Source organism: Bos grunniens, chromosome 10 (assembly GCF_055505025.1).
Source record: "Bos grunniens cultivar Pamir isolate PY7600 chromosome 10, Bosgru_T2T1.0, whole genome shotgun sequence".
Classification (NCBI taxonomy): Eukaryota; Metazoa; Chordata; class Mammalia; order Artiodactyla; family Bovidae; genus Bos; species Bos grunniens.
In genome coordinates, this window is record NC_141174.1 from 61,497,148 (window position 1) to 61,521,556 (window position 24,409).

At 36.4% G+C, this 24,409-nt stretch overlaps 1 protein-coding gene across 8 annotated transcripts in view; it reads left to right on the plus strand.

Annotated features, from left to right (window-relative positions):
- The window catches only part of LOC147364665 (uncharacterized), a 523,181-nt gene that overhangs the window by 416,300 nt on the left and 82,472 nt on the right, over positions 1 to 24,409 (plus strand). For 2 of the 8 annotated variants that reach the window (XR_015134814.1, XM_086321638.1), the window contains one exon: positions 11,001 to 11,767. The exons of 3 other annotated variants lie outside the window; for them this stretch is intronic. Coding sequence is in view for 1 of the 5 variants with exons in the window: in XM_086321646.1 (XP_086177772.1) it covers positions 11,001 to 11,179 (179 nt within the window). In the remaining 4 variants the exon portion in view is untranslated. Of the gene's footprint in view, positions 1 to 11,000; positions 11,770 to 24,409 lie in introns of those variants that run through there. 3 more of the 8 variants (XM_086321643.1, XM_086321646.1, XR_015134838.1) reach the window with 2 other exon arrangements.

Here is a 24,409-nt window from a genome sequence, read left to right on the forward strand (position 1 = left end):
GACACTATAGATATTAATTGGCATGCACTCTTGAAAAATGTCAAGTCCTGAGACATACAAAGTCTGAAGAAACCATCTGTTGTTGTGTCATTTAGACTTCACTTGAAGAGACATGAAACTAAATGCAATATTTGATCTTGAATTAGATCCTAGATCAGAAAGAAAGAATTATCTTTCTTTTGCTATAAAGGACCCAGGTGGGATACTGGAAAAATTTGAATAGAGCTTCTACCTTAGATTGCAGGTCATTTTCTGATTGACAGTTGAAACCAAATGTATAATTCTCTTACATTGCACATTCAGTTACAACATACAATGTAAGAGACTGCCCTTATATTTTTTAGGAAGTATATCTTAAATCCTTTAATGATAAGGGATATTGCTTGCTCTCCAATGGTTCAGAAAAAGGTAAATAATATGTATAGTAGTAGTGTTAGTCACTCAGTTGTGTTTCACTCTTTGCAACCCAGTGGACTGTAGCCTGCCAGTCTGCTCAGTCCATGGAATTCTCTAGGCAAGAATCCTGGAGTGGGTGGCTATTCCATTCTCCAGGGAATACTCCTGACCCAAATATCAAAGCCAGATCTCTTGCAATGCAGGCAAATTATTTACCAAATAATATGTATATAAACATGTTTATAAATATATATGTGCAAGAGTCAGAGCAGGTAGGAAAACAGGGAAGGGAGAGAGAGGAAGGGGAAGTCAGTATGTTAAATTATTAACATTTGGTGACTTTGGCAAGTGTATGAGAATTCTTCTATTGTTATAAATTTCTATAAGTCTTAAATTATTTCAACAAAAATGTTTTTAAAATGTTGATTTCCTTTAACTGTATTTTTCTATCAGTCCTTTACTTAGTGATGTATATGTTCAGTTGTGTGAAGAGCACTCTATAGTTCTCTAATAGAACAAAAATATTTTCAATTATACTTTTGCTAAAATTTCTAATATGGGCTGCATTTTGCCTAAAGGCCAGGGCATTCAAGGGAGATCAGACTGGCATTTTGATCCCCTGCTGTTCCTTCATTATAAATAAAAGCATGACCAAGAAACCTATGGCTTAATTTAGACAATTCTCATAAGAAGAAGTTACTTAAATGTGTTTTATTTATGTATTTGATTTCCCTATAGTTGAGTTCAGTTCAGTTACTCAGTCATGTCCCACTCTTTGCGACACATGGACTGCAGCATGTGAGGCTTCCCTGTTCAAAACCAACTCCTGGAGCTTATCAAACTTATGTCCATCGAGTCGGTGATGCCATTCAACCATCTCATCCTCTGTTGTTCCCTTCTCCTCCTGCCTTCAGTCTTTTCCAGCATCAGGGTCTTTTCTGAGTCAGCTCTTTGCATCAGGTGGCCAAAGTATTGGAGCTTCAGCTTCAACATCAGTCCTTCCAATGAACATTCAGGACTGATTTCCTTTAGGATTGACTGGTTTGATCTTGCAGTCCAAGAGACTCTCAAGAGTCTTCTCCAACACCACAGTACAAAAGAATCAATTCTATGGTGCTCAGCTTTTTTTAGGGTCGAACTCTCATATCCATACATGACTACTGGAAAAACCATAGCTTTGACTAGAAGGACATTTTTCAGCAAAGTAATGTCTCTGCTTTTTAATATGCTGCCTAGGTTTGTCATAGCTTTTCTTCCAAGGAGCAAGCATCTTTTAATTTCATGGCTGTAGTTACCATCTGCAGTGATTTTGGAGCCTCAAAAAATATATTCTGTCACTGTCTCCATTTTTTCCCATCTATTTGCCATGAAGTGATAAGACTGGATGCCACGATTTTAGTTTTTAGAATGTTGAGTTTTAAGCCGGCTTTTTCACTCTCCTCTTTCACCTTCATCAAGAGACTCTTTAGTTCTTTGCTTTCTGCCATAAGGCAGATGCTTTCTGTCATCTGCATATTTGAGATTATTGATTTTTCTCCTGGCAATCTTGATTCCAGCTTGTGCTTCATCCAGCCCAGCATTTCGTATGATGTACTCTACATATAAGTTAAATAAGCAGGGTGACAATATACAGCCTTGATATACTCCTTTCCCAATTTGGAACCAGTCCGTTGTTCCATGTCCAGTTCTAACTCTTGCTTCTTGACCTGCATACAAATTTCTCTCAGAGGCAGGTAAGGTGATCTGGTATTCCCATGTCTTGAGGAATTTTCCACAGTTTGTTGTGATCTACACAAAGGCTTTAACATAGTAAATGAAGCAGAAGTAGATGTTTTTCTGGAATTCTCTTGCTTTTTCTATGATCCAGCGGATGTTGGCAATTTGATCCCTTGTTCCTCTTTTTCTAAATCCAGCTTGAACATCTGGAAGTTCATGGTTTATGTACTGTTGAAGCCTAACTTGGAGAATTTTGAGCACTACTTTTACTAGCGTGTGAGATGAGTGCAATTTTGTGGTAGTTTGAACATTCTTTGACATTCCTTTCTTTGGAATGGGAATGAAAGCTGACCTTTTCCAGTCCTATGGACACTACTGAATTTTCCAAATTTCCTGGCATATTGAGTGCAGCACTTTCACAGCATCATCTTTTAGGATTTGAATTGGCTTAGCTAGAATTCCATCACTTCCACTAGTTTTGTTTATAGTGATGCTTCCTAAGGCCCACTTTCCTTCGCAGTGCAGGATGTCTGGCTCTAGGTGGGTGATCACACCATTGTGGTTATCTGAGTCTCTAAGATCTTTCTCTGTATAGTTCTTCTGTGTATTCTTGCCCCCTCTTCTTAATGTCTTCTGGTTCTGTTAGGTTAGTACCATTTCTGTCCTTTATCATGTCCATCTTTGCATGAAATATTTCCTTGGCATCTCTAATTTTCTTGAAGCAAGCTCTAGTCTTTCCCATCCTGTTGTTTTCCTCTATTTCTTTGCGTTGATCACTTAGGAAGGCTTCTTACCTCTCTTTGCTTTTTGTTGGAACTCTGCATTCAGATGGGTGTATCTTTCCTTTTCTCCTTTGCCTTTTGCTTCTGTTTTGTTCTCAACAATTCATAAGGCCTTGTCAGACAACCATTTTGCCTTTTGTATTTCTTTTTCTTGGGGATGGTTTTGATTACAGCCTCCTGTCTGATGTTATGAACCTCTGTCCATAGTTCTTCAGGCACTCTGTCTGTCAGATCTAATCCCTTGAATTATTTTTGACTTCCACTGTATCATAAGGGATTTGATTTGGGTCATACCTGAATGGTCCAGTGGTTTTCCCTACTTTATTCAATTTAAGTCTGAATTTTGCAGGAAGGATTTCATGATCTGAGCCACAGTCAGCGCTTGGTCTTGTTTTTGATTTCCCTATATAGGTTATATTATTTTAATCTCATTCAGGTTATTTAAAAATCTTAAAACCTACTTATGAGATTGCCTGTTTAACATTAGATACAATTTGTATCTGTGTGGCATTCTGATAAAGTTTAATTTCCTCTGGTGCTAACGGCGACACTGGGGCTCTTGATTCATGTCATGAAACTGTTAAGATAAAGCTGCTTTCATGAGTTTCTTCCAGCACTTTTAATAATTAAATTTATAGATGGTGTTCAGGATAAACTTGTCTTGAACTCTATTTCACGCAAAATGGAGCTTTACTAAAGTAAGGCCATGAAGTATTTTAAACTAATAGTAGGTTTTCCCAGATAAGGACTTATTTTAGCTGTCTGTGAGTTGCCTTAAAGTAGGATATGTTGACTATCACATGGACAAACTTAGGTTTAGAAGTAAGATAGGTGCAAGATGAAGTTGACTCAGAGAGGATCACAGAAGTATGGACAAACAAGAAAATTCCCACTACCTAGATAAAGTAGGACTGCAGTGGGAAAAGGAATGGCTAGTGAAAGGAAACATGTTTTCAAATGTAGGGGTAAATCAGAAATCTTAAGGAGACAAGGATATAGTAAATGATGCAACAAAAACTTAAATGAAATTTAGAGTGACATAAAAATAGCTGCCTATTTAGCAAAAACTAGCTACAATAAATATCTCATAAAACCCAAGGGAATGCTGATGCTTTGTGATGCTTTCTAATTGTCTTCTGGATCCTTCTTTGGGTACTTTAATTAACCTTAGTAACCCAGTCCTCAGCTTAATCCTCAACAATAGCTAAACTGTTACAGAATTATGATCCTATTCAGCATTGGGTCACTGAATTGAATGAAGCAAGTTTACAAATTCCAGGCCTTTTCTTCATTCTGCCACTGTGGAGTGAAATGAATCATGAAGAAATTTGTTGATCCTGATGTGCTGTACATTTCAACTTCTCTTCCTGAAATACTTCCCTTTCCCCAGATAAAATAGTGCACATTTTTGGGTGAATATCTACCAGAAAACTCAGTAACTTTATCATTATTTTGATGAAAAAATTTTCAGAAAGGATTAAATAGAGTATTTGGAAGGCATTTTAAGATCACACAGATTAATACTGTATGAATGCATGTTCAACAGTATCATTGTAACCAGTTAAGCCTTCTTAACCATATCGTACTTCATGGAGTGAATAGTGCTTGAGGAAGGAGCCAAAACTAATTAGAGGAAGTGGCTAGTCTCTGAGGGACATGTGCATTCTGGAGAACCAAATTGGTGAACATATAACATTATACTTTAGATTACTTTAAGAGAATAAAATTATACATGTTATAACTGTATAAGTATATTTACAGATTTTCATTTTATTTTTTCTTCTGCATGTATTGATACTTTAGAATGTTAAAAAATATATATGACTGATGGGTGGCTTTATGATAGAAACATGGGAAATTTGGCAGTGTATGTAGTTAGCTTGTTAAGTAATAGAGTCCTATGTGTCTAATGATGCTAGGACATGATAGAATGCATTTTCCAGTTTCCCCTGCGTGTGACTGGATTGTGAGCACAAATGGGTCCCAGGGATAGGAATGACTCTCCATGTTTTTTTCCCTTTTAGCTTGATGCTGTTAAAACATCTAGTCGATGGTATAGACTTCACTGCAGAGTTTCTGTCATCATGAGTTCCAGAATAATTGAGTAGACCAGAACCCTACTTGCCTGGAACTACTTTGGAATGTTAGGAATAAATTCTTGTATATTAAGCTACTAAAATGTTAGAGTTTATCTATTACAGCAGCAAGTAGTACCCTAATGAATATAGGAGGTGATAATTAACAGTACGAGAAAGTGAAGCTAAATTTAAAAGTGAACAGAGGAAGAATAAAAGAGTAACTAAAAATAATGAAAATATTAAGGAATAATATTTAGAGCAAAAATGATGTTAAATAAGAAATCAGCATAAAGTAGATATAATAAATATATTCTAAGTATGAACAGACTGATTTCCACTAAAAGGCAAACTATTGGATAGAGTTAGAAAACCAAACCCAGCTGTATGTAATTTATAAGAAATAAGCTACAAAAATGATGCAGACAGACTGACAGTCTAAGAGATCCTGGCAAAGATAAATAGTTCTAGGTAAATATAAGCCTAGAGAAAGAGGTGGCAATGTTAATAATAAGGTCATTTAAAAAATTTAGAGCACCGAACAAGATAAAAAAGGACAGTGTATAATATAAAATGCATATTTTTAAAGATGTTACATTAGTAATAAAACTACATGAAATGCATATGATAACAAAGAAAACTTTTGCAATTAAAAAAATGTCAACTGTATTACTATCTGCTCATAAGTCAATACAATTGAGGGAGAGTGAGATGAATGGAGAAAGTAGCTTATATATATATATATATACTATCGTGTAAAATGGATAACTGGTAAGAAGCTGCTGTGTAACACAGGGAGCACAGTCTGTGATGACCTAGAGGGGTGGGATGGGAAAGGGAAGGGAGGCTAAAGAGGGAGGGATATCCCAGTGCACCAGCCCCAAGCATCCAGAATCGTGCATCGAACCTGGACTGGCGACTTGTTTCATATATGATATTATACATATTTCAATGCCATTCTCCCAAATCATTCCACCCTCTCCCTCTCCCACAGAGTCCAAAAGACTGTTCTATACATCAGTGTCTCTTTTGCTGTCTCGTATACAGGGTTATTGTTACCATCCAGAGGGATGGTATGGGGAGGGAGGAGGGAGGAGGGTTCAGGATGGGGAACACATGTATACCTGTGACAGATTCATTTTGATATATGGCAAAACCAATACAATATTGTAAAGTTAAATAAAATTAAATTTAAAAAAAAAGAGGGAGCGGATATATGTATAATTGTGGTTGATTTGCATTATTGTAAGGCAGAAACCAGTACAACTTTGTAAAAATTAAAAAACAAAACATAAAAAAGAAATTGAAAAAATATTTTAGCTACTTAAATTTAGAAAACACATACCTATAAAACTCTTGTATCAGTGAAGAAATTTAAGAAATCAACCATGCAAAACACAGTGGAAAGGAGAATACTTCATATGTATAGAATGTATAAAAAGCTAAAGTTAAGGGATATTTTATAGCCTTAAATATTCTCTTATTAAAGAGGAGAGACAATAAATGAGAGAAATCAAGTGCTCATCTTAAGAATTTTTAAAAGTTCACTGGCTAGGAATATAAATCTTATAAGTTCCATGGCTATGGGATTTAGTCTGTTTTTCCCTCCGACAAAGTTTTATTAAAATATCATTGACATACATCACTGTGTAAGTTTTAGGTGTAAAACATAATGGTTTAACTTACACATATTGTGAAAAGATTACATGCAATAAGTTTAGTTATTGAGGTACACAGTATCATATAGATAAAAAAGAAAAAGAAAAAAAAAAAGCAAAAAATTTCCTGGTGGCAGGAACTCTTGCAATTTACTGTCTTAACTTTCTTATATGTCATACAACAGTTTTCACTATAGTCATACATTCTTAGTACTTGTTAATTTCATAACTAGAAGTTTATAACTTTTGACCACCTTCCTGAAATTCCTCCTCCCCGCCCCCACTCTCCCACCTCTGGTAACCACAAATCTGATATCTTTTTCTGTGAGTTTGATTTTTTAAGATACCACATATAAATGAGATTATACAGAATTTGCCTTTCTCTGTCTGACTACTTTCACTTAGCATAATGCCCTCATGGGCTATCCATATTGTCACAAATGGCAGGATTTCCCTTGTTTTTTAATAGCTGAATAATATTTCTTTATATATATATATACACATACACATATGTACATGTATATGAATACGTATGAAAATGAAAAGTGAAAGTGAAAGCCACTCAGTCTGACTTTGTGACCCCATAGACTATATAGTACATGGAATTCTCTAGGCCAGAATACTGGAGTGGGGAGCCTTTTCCTTCTCCAGGGGATCTTCCCAACCCAGAGATTGAACCTAGGTTTCCTACATTGCAGGCAGATTCTTTACCAGCTGAGTCACCAGGGAAGCCCAAGAATACTGGAGTGGGTAGCCTAACCTGGGGTCACCTACATTGCAGGTGGATTCTTTACCAACTGAGCTATCAGGGAAGCCCATGTGTATATATATATATATATATACACCACAATTTCCTTATTCATCCTTTTGTTGATAGACACTTAGATCGTCCCCATGTTTTTGCTATTGTAAATAATGCAGCTAAGAATATGGGGTGCAGAAATATTTTTGAGTTATTTTTTTCTCTTTGCACATCTTCCCAAGAGTGAAATTGCTGCATCATGTAGTAGTAGTTCTATTCTTAATTTTTTGAGGTGATGTGTTTCTTTAGATTTGTAATCTCAGCCCTTAGTAGAGACCTAGCTCATAAAGCGACCTTTGGTGAATATTTGTTGAACAAATAAACTATAGGAAACCCAGTGATAAAAATAGCTGCCATTTATTAAGCATTTACAGTGTGCTAGCCACGGTGCTTTACATGAATTATTTTATCCACTCAGAAATCCTATAAAGGTATCATCATTTTATAAATGAGAAAATGGAAACTTGGGGTTCAATTAATTGCCTAACCTACAAATTTAGCAAGTTTCAGGGCTAAGATTGTAACCAATAGGTCTTATTTTAAAAATTCATGAACCAAACACCTATCTTACCTGGAAATAATAGAACCTGAATAACCTTGCAAAGAAAGGATTAAATTTTTCTTATGATTGGGGGATAATAAATTTTTAACCTGTCCAAGCAGATGTAAATGTGGAGCTATAGAAGTCCATGTGTCTGATCAAGACAGCATAAGATTAGCTACTTGCTGCCTTATACTCCCTCTGTGAGAAGCAGTGGGTCAGTCAACAAACTAATTTGGTGGACCGTGTTAGTTTCCTGTGACTGTTGTAATCAGTCACCACGTACTAGTGACCTAAGCAACAGAAGCACATTCTCCCATAGTTCTGAAGGTCAGAAGTCTAAAATCATAATGAGCAGGGCTGTGTTCCCTCCCAAGACTCTAGGGGAGAATTGATTCCTCGCTTCATCCAGTGTCTGATAGCTATTGGCATTCCTTGGTTTGTAGCTATCTCTCTCCAAACTCTGCCTGTGTCTTCACATGGCCTTCTTGTCTGTGTGTATGTGCTCTCTCCTTTGCTTCTCTTTTATAAGAGCACTTGTGATGGCATTTAGACCTTCTGGATAATCCAGGGCAGTCTCATCTCAAAATCCTTAGCTGCATTGCATCTTCAAAGACCCTTTACCCAAAGAAGGTAAAAATAGAAGTTCCAGGGATTTGGACTTGATATCTTTGAGTGGCCATTATTCAGATTATTACAGGGATTTCTCAAGAGGGAGCTACAGAGGTACAGGCTTTGAGGGGAGAAGCAAGAACACATTAATCCAATTAGTGCCAATAAAAATTGTTAAAAGAATTGAAAAGAGGGGAGTCATTTGGACTCAGATTTTGGGAGAGCCTTTAGGAAAGTACGATCTGAGCTTGTATTAGGAAGACTATTAAGAGTTTTGCAGTGAAGGAATAAGCAGAGACCTGCAGCTGGGAATTTATAAGGTGAATTTTTGAGGTGATGAGGAGAATCTGGTAAATATTACTCAGCAGAGGCAATGTTGTTAAGTGATTAATATCACAGAATTATTAAAAAAAAAAAAAACTGGCCATGCATGCCTTGCTAAGTGGGAGGCAACATTCTCCAATAAAATTCCATGCTCTGACAGATGTTAAAGTAGCACCTCAAAAATCCCAAATGGGCTTCCATATGCACATGGGGATCACAACAAACTGTGGAAAATCCTTAAAGAGATGGAAATACCAGACCACCTGACCAGCCTTCTGAGAAATCTGTATGCAGGTCAGAAAGCAACAGTTAGAACTGGACGTGGAAAATTGCCGGGTTCAAAATTAGGAAAGGAGTATGTCAAGGCTGTATATTGTCATCCTGCTTATTTAACTTATATGCAGAGTACATCAGACACGCTTGGCTGGATGAAGCACAAGCTGGAATCAAGATTGCCAGGAAAAATATCAATAAGCTCAGATATGCAGATAACACTACCCTTATGGAAGAAAGCGAAAAAGAACTACAGAAACCCTTGATGAAAGTGAAAGAGGAGAGTGAAAAACTTTGCTTAAAACTCAACATTCAGAAAACTAAGACCATGGCATCTGGCCCCATCACTTCATGGCAAATAGATGGGAAAACAATGGAAACAGTGGCTGACTTTATTTTTCTGGGCTCCAAAATCACTGCAGATGGTGACTGCAGCCATGAAATTAAAAGATGCTTGCTCCTTGGAAGAAAAGCTATGACAAACCTAGACAGCTTATTAAAAAGCAGAGACATTACTTTACCAACAAAGATTCATCTAGTCAAAGCTATAGTTTTTCCAGTAGTCATGTATGGAGATGAGAGTTGGAGTATAAAGAAAGCTGAGTGCCGAAGAATTGATGCTTTTGAACTGTAGTGTTGGAGAAGACTCTTGAGAGTGCCTTGGACTGCAAGGAGATCCAACCAGTCCATCCTAAAGGAGATCAGTCCTGAGTATTCATTGGGAGGACTGATGCTGAAGCTGAAACTCCAATACTTTGGCCACCTGATGCAAAGAACCGACTCATTTGAAAAGACCCTGATGCTGGGAAAGATTGAGGGCAGGAGAAGAAGGGGACAACAGAGGATGAGATGGTTGGATGGCATTACCTATGAGATGGACATGAGTTTGAGTAAACTCTGGGAGTTGGTGATGGACAGGGAGGCCTGGCATGCTGCAGTCCATGGGGTCATAAAGAGTTGGACACGTCTGAGCGACTGAACTGAAACTGATGCATATGAAAAAGGCCATTTGTCTCCCTGTCTTAGAGCTCAAAACATGCACCATCACTAAAGGGCTGTCTGAGATCCCAAGAGTGAAACGTGGCACAAAGATACAAATTCCTTTTAGGAAGATCCAGATTGCATCTATGAATTTGAGAAACAGAGCCTCCAGTCTTAAAATGTTATCAGTCTTTATGGATGCTGTTTCATTATAAATATAAATCCTCATTTACTCAAGTTTTCTGTGCAATAATCTCAGTTCACTTCTGTGTCTCCTAGCAGCTGATCACTTGGGGCTAGAGTGACTGTGGTAACTTTATTTTTGCAAAAGATGTATTTATCCTGCTGGGGAATATCATCATTTTTCTTCATTCTCTCTGACATTGTGTCCGTTATATTCTGAGTTTGCCCACAGGACAGAAATAAATAGCTCAGTCTTCTTTAAAAACAAAGTGCGAATTGAATAAATTTAGAGGCTGCTTGGCGCTCCTGATGCTGATGGAAGAGTGTCTTTCTTCAATTTATTCTGTTTCCCTTTATTTCCGAAGGAGACTGGTTATTTATTTTGCTTCATGGAGAGAGCTCTTAGCATCAACGTTAGGGCCAGAATAATTACGAGTAATAGTTGGACAGAAACTATAGCTGAGTCAAGGCATTACTGAAAATCTGATTTACTCTGTTTCATGAGGTAAAAACAACACCCGTATACCAGACAAATTGTACCTTACAACGTTAACACTTAAGAATCCAACTCTAGTGTAAATTAACTGTGTGTTTGTGGTGCTGAGGAAAGGATCTCAGTGCAGAGGGCATCAGTGTTTTTCTGCTTTATTTTCACAGGGAGGACTAATTCTCAGGAAACTCTGGCTCTCAGCTGTCTGTCAAAATGGAGGGTTTTTTCAAGCAGCAATTTCCCAGTGAAACCCTTTTGGGCTATAAGGATCAGAGTACTCTCACAGGAAGTGGAATTCAAGAGTACTCTTCAAAGCACCTTCTGGTCTTTCCTTATCCATTCTTAGCTTTTGAAGTATGCTAAGAATCCTGCTGTTTCTTTGAATTTTCCCCAGGTACACTTCTGACGTGGAGACTTGGGTCTCACCTGGATTCTGTCACCCAGAGGGTAAAGAAATTAGTCAGGGAGAAAACCCCAATATCCTAGCCCTTCTTTGACTCTGATTTATGTACAGGGACATTTTCTGATATTCCAGCCTGTTCCTCAATGATCTTAGACATGACCTAAAAAAAAAAAAAAAAAAAGATAAAATTGGATAGCTACAGATTTAGGTGAAAGGACTTGTAGGATATAAACAACGTCGGAAAGGCTTAGAGTAGACTCAGCTAACGATAGAAAATGCTGCCAGACTGGTGGCCAAGGATTATAATTTCAAGTACCTATGTTCACTCTGGTAATATGGGGATGCACATAAAATTTTCAAACGATCTGACACAATTTCCCATCATGTTACCAAGTTTACATACCAGCTTAAATTTTATAGGAACACCTAGGAGACAGGTGGGTTTCAGTTGCAGGACCACTTTAACAAAGCAAGTTGCACGGACTTTTTGTTTCCCAGTGTATATAAGTTATTTTTACACTATTACTGTTGTCTATTAAAGTAGCATTATGGCTAAAGAAATCTACATAATTTAAAATACTTTATTTAATAAAATTGTGATCTGAGCCTACAGCATGTCAGTGTAGTAATATCAAAGATCACTGAACATAGATCATAATAACAAATATAATAATAGTAAAATTGAAATATTATGGGAATTACCAAAAGCTGACACAAAGATACAAATGAGCAAATACTGTTGGGAAAATGGTGCTGATAAATTGGCTTAATGCAGAGTTGCTACAAATCTTCAATTTGGGAAAAACACAGTATCAGTAAAATGCAGTAAAGTGAAATATAGTAAAACAAGGTGTAATATAAGTAGGTACACATAACATGGGTTACAGACTCTGGTGTATAGAACCATTTTTAAAGAAATTAGAAGACCCTTTCAAAGAAATTTTCCAAGATTCATTAATTTCTTTCCTGACCTATATTTCACTAGAAATGAGAAACTTTATCCTAGTCAGTTCAACATAAACACATGCAATTAGAGGTTTTTAAGTCAATTCCAGATTTCCTAGGTAAATTCTCTTTTCCCCTATGTGAAAGCAGAATTCTAAGATTGATGGCATGAAAGATGGGGCAAGGAATGCAGGCAGGCTCTAAGAGCTGAGACTGGTCTGTTCTTGGAGGAGGGCAGAAGGAACAAAAAGTGATGGTTGAACTGAGAAGGTATCTTGAGATCCAAAAGAGGCAGGCAGCTCCATATAATCAGTGGATCAGTTTATTACAGCATGGGGATTCTAAGGTGGTGCTAGTGGTAATAGAGCCTGCCTGCCAAGGCAGGAGACATAATAGATGTGGGTTTGATCCCTGGGTTGGGAAGATCCCCTGGAAGAGATAATGGCAACCCACTCCAGTATTCTTTCTGGGGGAATCCCATGGAGAGAGGAGCCTGGCAAGCTACAGTCCATGGGGTTGCAAAGAGTCAGATACTACTGAGCGTCTGAGCACTAAATTACAGGGTGGGATTGGGCAGACAATGATCTGGAAGCATTTACAGCTGTACTGTGTACTGCCAAAGGGTCACTGGAACAAGATCATGGTTAGCTTTGGGTATGGGGTTAGGTGTTTGGGAAAATGAAGTGTGCTCCTAAGTCAAGATTTATGAATGGATAACTAGTCTCATGGGTGCCAGGAACACATCAGGGAAGGTCCTCATCATTGTTTGGGAACTAACAGCATAGAGGAAACTTGGTCCTAATGATCATTAAACAATATCTATTAACTACAAAGCCCTTGACAATACAGAAGTGATTCCCCACACAGTACAGTTCTGGGTAAGCTGAGGTTAAATCCATCAGATTTGTCATTAGAAATGAAACACTTGGCTTAGTGTACTGCTATTGTCTTTGTTGGTATTTTACATTATGTGTTAGTTATTTAGCAGATAGTAAGATACTTTGGCCACCTCATGCAAAGAGTTGACTCATTGGAAAAGACTCTGATGATGAGAGGGATTGGGGGCAGGAGGAAAAGGGGACAACAGAGGATGAGATGGCTGGATGGCATCACCGACTCGATGGACGTGAGTCTGAGTGAACTCTGGGAGTTGGTGATGGACAGGGAGGCCTGGCGTGCTGCGATTCATGGGGTCGCAAAGAGTCGGACACGACTGAGTGACTGAACTGAACTGAACTGAAGATATATAGGGAGAAGATAGGAACAAATTGTATTGGGATCCTTACCATTGCAAATGCTAGAAACTCAACGTGTACTGGTTAAACACACAGTGGAAGTTCAAGGAGCTTCAGCTGCAGTCTGAGACAGTTTCCAATGATACCAATATTTATCCTATTCCCCTTTCACAGTATCATTAGCTAAGTTTTGGTCTCAGAGCAGCATCAGTCTAAGGATAGTAGTGACTTTTAAAGAACTCTCATGACCTTGTTTGAGCCATAATTCTGCTCCTGAACTAATCACAGTAGCTCAGAGGGGAGGAAGGGTGGTTTGATTGGTCAGCCTTGGTCACATGACCTGGATATTGGAGAAAAGGAGGCCAACCTAATATATAATATCCAAAAAGCATTGAGTAGAGGAAGAGCAGTTCATAATTAGAAAGATACCGATAACTAAATTATCTCTGCTTGCATTCTATCCCATTCTTTCTTTCACTAACTAGAAGTGTAGTCTATGGCAAGTCTCGTAAATAGGCTGGACTTTGGTTTCTTCCACTATAAAACAAGGTGTTGTGCTCTATGACTTATTCATCCATCTGTTCATTCTTCAGTTATTGACCACCTCTTGCCAGTATTATGCTAGTTGTTAAGAATCCAAAGATTAAATATGACCCCGTCCACTGGTGGTCTAGAGTGGGGGACAGACACAAACGAAATAATGACAGTGAACTCATATAGGGTAATGTGGCATACAAGTAGAGATAGCTGTTCTTTGTTAGGAATCTATTCTATGCTAGGTTCTGGTTTACCTGATTTATATGCATTACAATATTTGGCCCTCATATTACATAATAAAGCAATTGCTGGACTAAAGTACTTTAAAGATGAGAGTCAGACATGACTGAGCAACTGAACTGAACTGACTTTTAACTATTACTATTTTGTAGATTTACTGAGTGATTTTTTTACAATTACAATCTGTCAATTTCAAAATTACTTATGTTTGGTCTGGAAAAGTGCATCTCCCTAATATAAACCTACATTTATATACTGCCTCATAATAAAAATATATTTCTCAAAAAAAAAAACAAAAAAAAAGATGAGAAAACCAAGATTAGAGGGATTTGGTAAATTCCTCAGGATCAGATGATCATAGTGGCTGCTGGCAATTTTGGATTCATGCTGGACTCTGAATACTCTGTTCTTGGCACTGCACCACAAGCAGAGAGGGGGCAACTACCTCTTCAGGAAAGGTTCGGGAAACTCTTCACAGCAGAGGTGACAGTACAGCTGAGTGGAAAGATAAAAACTTGCCAAGTGGAAAAGAAGAAAAAGCATGAACACATATGGTTTATTTAAGGATAAACTCAACTCCTGCAAAGTCCAGTCAGGGGCTGCTGGGGAAACCTAGAAGTGCAAGTAGGAGGGGAGTTGACTACAAATGTGTGAGGGCTTTGAACAAAGGACATTGGACTTTATTTGTAGGCAGTAGGAAGCCCCTTTCAGAGATACTATGGAGGGTTAGAACAAAACTTTGAAGAATCATATTTTGGTTTAAAGATATCACCTGTGGTCCTTTAGATGATAATGTTTTACCTGGTGTCACTGCAGTTGTACATTTGATCAGGTAGTAAAACAGAGGATCGTGAAATAGTGTGTAGAAAAATATAGGATTTATTACATGTAATTTTTAAATTCTATGTTTTTCATATAAGAGTTAACATGTTCTTTCTTTCTCCCCCGTGCCATTTGTTTTCTTGGTTGGTATTTCCTGAGGAACGTGCAAATGCAGAATTTTAGATTTTATGTTTTTACCTGATCTCCATTTTATGTAAAGAAAAACAAATTCAGAAAGCTCTGACTTAACTGTGGTTGTATCTATGACTGGGTTTTTCAAGTTAATGCTTTTTTCATACAAAAGACCTTGTTTTTGTATTAATCAATAACTAGTACAATTTGAATGTCTTGGGGTCATTTTCTCCATGGGAAAAAATGCTCTAAGCTTGGGGTAATCAGAATAGCTGTGCTTATCATAAGGCTGCCATTGCCTTAGACTTATTTATTTATTTTACCATGTGGACTGTGATAAATGGAATGAAATCAACTAACTATATATTAATAATGCTGCTAAATTATTTTTGACCCATTTTATCTGAAATTTAATTATGTTTTCATGTTCAACCATTTTTCATTTGAAATTGCCCCCTGGTACTACAGAAGTATCTCATTCATTATGATAATTTCTTTGAATGTATCACATAAAAATTGTACTTGAGTTATTATGGCTTTTCCTACCATGACGTTAACCCTCTGGCCTGGTGCTGAAAATGCCTTGCTAGTTTAAATAGATTAGAAGATGTCTTGATTCATTGAAAGAAGATGGGTCCTACAGGATCCCTAAATTGCATGAAAGTAAAAACTTATATGCTTTGAAAAAGGAAAAACACAAGTCTTTTGTGTTTTTATCTGCTTTTCAAGATATACAGTGTAGATTTTATGGGTTTTTATTTTGAATGAAAGTTTAGCTACATTTAGATAACCAAACTCAATAAATTTCCCTGTCTTGATCCTTTTTCCTTGACTACTGTTATTTCTGGATACAGAAGTTAAGTGACAATACTAATATTACAAGTGTATTGCAAGTCATACTGGGTAAACACATTCAGAGTTTGTGCCATGCTTGGCAAGTGGAATGGTTCAATCATATTTATCTTGAAAGGAAGCTAACTTTCATGTTCTCTCCTTCTTCTCTCTCTCTGTCTCTCTGTCTCTCTGCCTGTCTGTCTCTATCTCTCTCATATAAGAATAGGTTTAATAAATATTTGTCCTCAGATGGTCAGTATACTCTACACTCGCATTAGAACTTTTTCTCTCAATAATTCTTTCTGTCCTTAGACACTTAAAGTCATTTCCCACCTGGTATGACTCCCAGTTTCATCGTATGATTTGTTGCTTGGTTTAGTTAAATTTATAAGTGTATCCATGATTTACATGCACATATATCTGCTCTGTAATTCCCTGGTACTCAGTGGACACATTACTATTCCTCATGATTGGCTAAAGGAAAGTTTTTAGTACACAATTATGTTGTTTCATTTTTGCTGATGCTGGAGTTCAGATAAAGTGATGGATCAGAAGTATAGTCTTTATTTATATTGCAGGATGTCCTTGCTGACACAAGGGAAGTTCACACACTTAGTAATGAAATTCTCTGTTCATTGGCCAAATAGTCTAGGAAAAGCTAGTCTTTAAAATGTAGTATTGATACGAGAAAGGCTGAATAGGTGGAAACTATTTCCACCTAAATGCATAGTGGGTCACACTGAGATGAGAAAACGAGTGGAGGAAAGCTGTTCTGAAAGTTTGTTAAAAACTAGGTCTGATTATTGTACTTTCCCAGGTTAATACCCATTTGAGGATAAGTACTCCTTTAAAGAGACTTATGAAAAGGCAGCAGCACACTTTTTCATTCCTCTTTGCAAAAATTTCTCAGACTCCAGAAAATGGCCTGAAAACTGCTCAGAATGAATTTTACAAGCTGCTTTTTATTTTATTCTGAGAAATAATGGGAAGAGTTCATGCCAAAAAAACAGAAGGTGACATTACAGAATGCACTTTAGCTAAGGAAAAATAATATTTCAGTAAACGTTCAAAACAGTTTTACTGAGGTATAACTGACACATAATAGATTGTACATGTTTAAAGGGTACAATTTCAAGACAATATACATGTATTTTTAGCTACAATTACTTTATCAGATACATGATTTGCAAATGTTTTCTTCCATTTATGTTTTTTTATCTTTTCTTAACAGTGTATACTTCAGCGATAACTCATTTTAATTTTTATGAATTCCAGTGTATCAGTTTTTCTTCTATGGATTACCCTTTTGGTGCTGTCTCTAAGAAACTTTTGCTTGTCCCAAGGTCACAAAGATGTTTCTCCTATACTTACTTTTAACTTTTTTGTCCATGATCAGTTAATTTTTGTATAAGATGTGAGGTATATATTGCAGCTGATTTTTTTGTATATTGACATCCAGTTTTTCCAGCACTACTTGTTGAAAAGACTGTCCTTTTCCTACTGAACTGTCTTTGCAACTTAGTTGAAAATTAGTTTTTCTATGTGTATGGGTATATTTCTTGAGTCTATTCTGTTCCATTGGGTTATTTTTCTATCTTTACAACAGTGCCCACTGTCTTGATTGCTCTAGATTTACAAAAAGCTTTGAAACCATGTGATACTAGTTCCCCAACTTTGTCCTTTGCTAGGTTGTTTTGGCTATTCTACATCCTTTGCATTTCCTTAAAGATTTTAGAATCAATTTCTACCAAAATGTCTAATAGGATTTAAATTGAGATTGTATTTAAATCTATAGATCAATTTGAAAGAATCAACATCTTAACAGTATCCCATCCTCTGACTAATGAGTATGGAATAACTCTCCATTTATTTATTCTTTCATTTCTCTTGGCATTGTTTTGTAGTGTTTAGATCACATAGTATTTTGTCAGCTATACACCTAATTATTTGCATATAGTATTGTGTTTTTTATAAAATTTTCATTTGCGATTGCTTTTTACTGTTATATAGAAACAAAATTGATTTTTGCATGTTGATTTTTATCCTGCACACTTGCTATTAGTTTTTTAAAAAATAGATTATATTAAGTTTTATATATATTTAAATAATTTTATACTAGTTGTTTTATATGTCACTGTGTTTGATGTTTAGGGGCTGTGAACACGTAGTAGTTGGTTTGTTTTAAGTCACCCATGAAGAATTTAACAGTTCTATAACAATTGGGTTTCCATGGTAGTTCAGATGGTAAATAATCTGCCTACAATGTGAGAGACCTGGGTTCTATTTCTGGGTCTGGAAGATCCCCTGAAAAAGGGAATGGCTGCCCACTATAGCACTCTTGCCTGGAGAATTCCTTGGACACCATAGTCTGGAAGGTTACAGTGTGGGGTTGCGGAGAATCAGACATGACCGAGCGACTAACATGCTACATGCCATAACAATTAACATTTAGATCTCCATCAGAGAGTGCATAGTATTATAAGAGTTATGGCTGGGACCAAAATGCAGTTAGAAATAAAATAACCAATTCTTGCCAGAGACCATGACTAACTTGAAATTTTAAACAATCCCCTATATATTGTTAATGCTCAGTAAATATTAAATATTAGTACAGTTAGATGGGATAAAACTCTTCTTCTAAATATTGATTTACCTTCATATAACATTTGTCTTCTAAAGAAACGGAATGATGCTTTGAAGTAATGAGTGTCCCTCTTTTAGGTCATTATCATCTGTTCTTTGTCATTTGTAATATTATAGAGAACTGTAACAGAGAAGGCAATGGAACCCCATTCCAATACTCTTGCCTGGAGGGTCCCATGGATGGAGGAGCCTGGGTCGGACACTTCACTTTCACTTTTCACTTTCACGCATTGGAGAAGGAAATGGCAACCCACTCCAGTGTTCTTGCCTGGAGAATCCCAGGGACGGGGGAGCCTGGTGGGCTGCCGTCTATGGGGTCACACAGAGTCGGACACGACTGAAGCGACTTAGCAGCAGCAGCAACAGAGAACTGTAAATAGGATTAACAACAGTATTTTGTTTTTATCAAAGTGCATTTAATAAAGGTGTTTGGATTATTTTCTTCTTAATATTTCAAGTATTAAAACTTTGTTCTTTTAGGATGTTTACAGAGAACTAATCATAGCCAATAAATCACTTTCAGAAGAAATCTGTTCAAAGACAGATTTATACTGAAAGCATTCTCTTTCTCTGTCTATTTAAAGATCTGCAAATGTGAAATAATCCTAACTTGCATGGAATTTATCAGGTAAATAGTTTCTTTTAATCTCATTTTGGGAACCAACTTTGTAATAGAAAAAGCTTTTTATTTCAGTTATTAGGCAATTAGATAAGGATTGCTTTTGAGAAATCACTCTTATACATCTGGATTAGACAGTTCTGGGTGCTCCCACAGGTCTCTGTTTTTTGCTGATCATGACATTGCTCATTCTGTGTTGGGATTGCCTGTATACATGTTGATGATCTCTGGACTGTCAGCTCTGTGCAGTCAAGAGTCTCATCTCCTTTCTGTTCCTTAGCACTGTGTGGAAGACAGAAGACATTCCAAAAATGCTACTATGGAATGAGTTACTTTAAGACATGCTGTTTTAAATCTTGTTTTTAGTAACTCGTTTCTATGAAGGGTATTAAATCAGTAAGTCATTTAGAATTTTAGTGATCTTACTTGTTTAAACATTATACAACTAAATCTAATCTTAGTAGGTAAACCAACTATAATTTTTTAAGATCTTTTTTTTGTGGTCAGGGAATGAAACATTTTCAACATTATGTGATACTAATACTCAAAACAGATGTTTTGTCAGAATACTTTGCTCTCTAAGTCACTATCTCTAATTAGCATATTGCAAAATTGTTATTGTAATGTTTCTTCCTAGCACACTTTTTATGAAGTATGCAAATATTAATAATAAAAGCATTTTCAAAGGAAAGGAAAGTAGATAAATTTGCAGCTGGTTGTATTTGTTTATAATTCTAGTTTAAATTGAATGGAAATGAAGTTTAAAACTAATTATTAAAATGGGTTTTTTTCCTATTTGTAGTAGTTGCTATTCATACAACCCTTCTCCCTGATTATACAGTTCAGGTAATGAGAAACAAAGGTTAAATCCCCTTTGCATTTGGTTATCTTACATTTGGACCATCTACGTTTTCTGCTTCAATTACTAAAGTTTTCTAAACTTTTCAGACAAAGGAAGCTTTTTGAATTTTCTAAATGATACCATGGAACTGTGGCTTAGCACCAAGCACAAATTATATATTTCAAAGAGAAGTTAATGCTGAGTACAACCCCTTTATTTTGCAGAAGAATCATATATTATGTTTGGAAGCTCTATGATAATAGATAAAATAATCTCTTATCTTTAGGGATATAGAATTTATTTAAATCTGCTCAACAAAAATCCTCCCAGTTGAATGGAAACCATGAAAATTTTGACAAGGAGAAAGTCCTCTGTTTGTATGAGACAAGTTCATCTGTAAATCTCAATCAGGATGCATATTTACTTGACTGTTTGCAATTGATTTGATTCTGAGTTGCCAAAGGAACAATACCTCAGTGTAAATCACAAGAACTTGGGATAGAAATAGGCTATAGAAAGTCTGGGGATATTACTTGGGTAAAGTTCCATATTGCAGAGAAATGGCGGGGAGGTCTTAAAGAGAGATTTTGTAGATATATGTCTTAGTTTGGGTTTCTTCAGAGCAGAGCCTGAGGCCAGGATTTTGGTGCAGAGATTGATTAGAGAGTGATTCCTGATACTGGAGTTAGGATTGGGGAGGGAGAGATAAGGATGGAGGGAAAGTCAGCACATCAGGATGTTATCAAAGATGCTATGGTGAGTGATGCACATTGGATTCTACTGAGACCATGGAGAAGTGTACAGCATATCTCAGAATTTTCCAGTTGGAGGAGGCAGAATGTTTGTCTACGGGGTCCTGTCTCTTACTGCTTAAAGGTGGATTCAAGGGTCCTCCTGCCCTATTCTTCCAAACAGCACTTGCAAGAGATGAATAGGCTCTTAACACATCTAAAAAGGAGTTGAGACTAAATGCAGAAGGATGGTGCTTGCTACGGCAGCACATATGCTAAAGAAGACATACAGATGGCTAACAAACACATGAAAAGATGCTCAACATCACTCATTATCAGAGAAATGCAAATCAAAACCATTATGAGGTACCATTTCACGCTAGTCAGAATGGCTGTGATCCAAAAGTCTACAAGTAATAAATGCTGGAGAGGGTATGGAGAAAAGGGAACCCTCTTACACTGCTGGTGGGAATGCAAACTAGTACAGCCACTATGGAGAACAGTATGGAGATTCCTTAAAAAACTGGAAATAGAACTGCCTTATGATCCAGCAATCCCACTGCTGGGCATACACACTGAGGAAACCAGAATTGAAAGAGACACGTGTACCCCAATGTTCATCGCAGCACTGTTTATAATAGCCAGGACATGGAAGCAACCTAGATGTCCATCAGCAGATGAATGGATAAGAAAGCTGTGATACATATACACAATGGAGTATTACTCAGCCATTAAAAAGAATACATTTGAATCAGTTCTAATGAGGTGGATGAAACTGGAACCTATTATACAGAGTGAAGTAAGCCAGAAAGAAAAACACCAACACAGTATACTAACGCATATATATGGAATTTAGAAAGATGGTAACAATAACCCTGTATACGAGACAGAGTCCAGGCTGTATAAAATTAAATTACACATACGTGCAAAGTCTTTTCAGCTTTGTATCATTACTGCTAGATAATGTGGGAGCAAGAACACATTTGAGGCAATTCTGTAGACAAAACAATGAAAGCAATTAGCTATAAAGATGAGAGAATAGAGATGAAACTTTTGCATAGTTGTCAATGAATTAGAGGCTGAAGTGAATATCAAAATAGCAATAAAACTTTCCATATATGGAAAGAACTGAATTTACAAATCTAAACTTGGAACACTATGTTCCAAAAAAAGTAGAATTATCAACCCTGAAGGGTCATATGGCATAAATATTAATGTTCAAGATTAAATAACGAATACTATAGTCATCCATCAGAAAAAGTAGTTACCTTCAAAAGGGAAGACTAGGCTGAACTCAGATTCTTCACAGCAGGATGCCATGTCAAGAGATGGCAGAGCATGTATGCAGAATTCTGAAGTTAAAACTTATGATTCTAAAATTTAATAACCAGCTATTTTAATCCATTCATAAAGGCAACAGTCCTTTCTTAAATAAAAAAGGATTCAGAGAGTATAGTACCCATGAGATACTGTGAAGGAAAGCATCTTAGTTATGAATTCTGTTAACCAACCTGTATCAGATTGCTTTTCTAAGAAAGCCATCACCCCAAATGTTGTCACTTTAAACCAGAGCTCTCACTTTGCTTATGGTTCTGTGTATAGGCTGAGCAGTCTTTCTGATCTGGGCAACTTGGTCAGTGTCTCTGGGCTCTCATGCATCTGCTTTTAGCTACATATCTCCTGGCAGTTGAACAATCCAGGATAGCCTCTCTCAGATGTCCATGGTTGGCAATCTGTTGGCTGAGCCAATGAGGGTAGTTGGGTTGCGTCTCTCATCACACACAAGACTGCCCTAGATTTATTAGCAGGTGGAGGTGGCAGAGATCCTAAAAGCAAAAGTACCACAAGAGTGGGAATTGCAATGCCTCCTGCAATCTTGGGTCAGAATCCACATGGTATTGCTCTGTAGTATTCCACTGGCCAAAGCATTTTGCAAGGAATAAAGACATAGATCCATCTCTTTTAGGAGAAATTGAAAAGTGTTAAGGTCAGTTTTGACATCTGTCATACAACTGAAAAGTTAAAATTTAAAACAAAACAACCCTTGGAAATGGGGAAGGAATAGTATCAAAAACTATCTATGCATTCTGAACTCATATAAATGTAAAAGTAAGGACAACGATTTGTAGGCATATTACATTTAGAAATTAGAATATAAACCCAGATCAAAATATAAAAGTACTAAAATAAAGTAAGTGATATATCATTAAAGGAAGTATATCTAAACTTTCATAGTGTGGAAATAATAGATGCTTTCTAAACTTTATAACGTAGAGACCTGCATTTTAAGCATATGATTTAAAATTATGTGGAATTCCCTGGAGGTACAGTGGTTAGAACTCCACGCTTTCACTGCTGTAGCCAGGGTTCAGTTCTGGGTTGGGGAACTAAGATCCTGCAAGCCATGCAGCACAACTGAAAAAAACAAAAGATCAAATAAAATAAAGAAGGAAAAGCAGTTGAAAATTAAAAATAGATTTTAATATCACTACAATTACTAGGAGAAGAGAAAGAATATACACATATCACTGCAAGATGGGATAACAATAAAACAAGTGAGTGATTAAAAATCTGAAAAGAAAACAAAGTATGTAGACTTCAGGTCAAATATTTTCATTGTCACATACATATAAATGAGATAAAGACACTGATTAAAAGGTGAAAGGCTATGGGATTTAATAAAGTAATGAAAACTCAGTTATATCCTACATAAAAGAATCAAACATTTATAACATTCTCAAAATGAATAAATTATATAGCAGAAATAAATTATATAAGATAACAGATGAATAGCTATCACTTTGATCTTGTATTGCTATGTAGTTGACATGTAACATTATAATAGTTTTGGGATCACAAAATAGTGATTCAGTATCTGTATATATTGTAAAATGTCACCACAATAAGTCTAGTTACCATCCATTACCACACATAGTTACACACATTTTTTTCTTGTGATGAGAATTTTTAAGATTTACTCTCTGAGCAACATTCAAGTATACAATATAATATTAATAACTATATTCATTGTGCTGTACATTATATCTCCATGATCTATTATTTTGTAAATATTTATTTTGTACCTTCATTCATTTTACCCCTGCCAAACCCCTCATCTCTGGCAACCACCAATCCGTTCTGTGTATTTATGAGTTTGGTGTTTTGTTTTGGTTCAGATTCCACACATAAGTGAAACTATTTATTTGTCTTTCTCTTTCTGAATTATTTTGCTTCACATAATCCCATCAAAATCCATCCACGTTTTTGCAAATGGTAAGATTTCTTTCTTACTTTTGGCTGAATAATATTCCATTGTATATATGTATATATACATATACCACTTGTTTATTCATTCATCTGTTGATGGACACTTGGGTTGTTTCATGTCTTGGCTATAATAAACAATATTGCAATGAACATGGGGGTGCAAACATCTTTTTGAGTTGGTGTTTTAATTTTCTTTGGTTAAATACTCAGTAGCGAAAGAGCTGGATCACATGGCAGTTTTATTTTTAATTTTTTTTGAAGAACCTCCATCCTGTTTTCCACAGTGAAAAAAACAATTCAGATTCCCAGTGTATCAGGGTTCCCTTT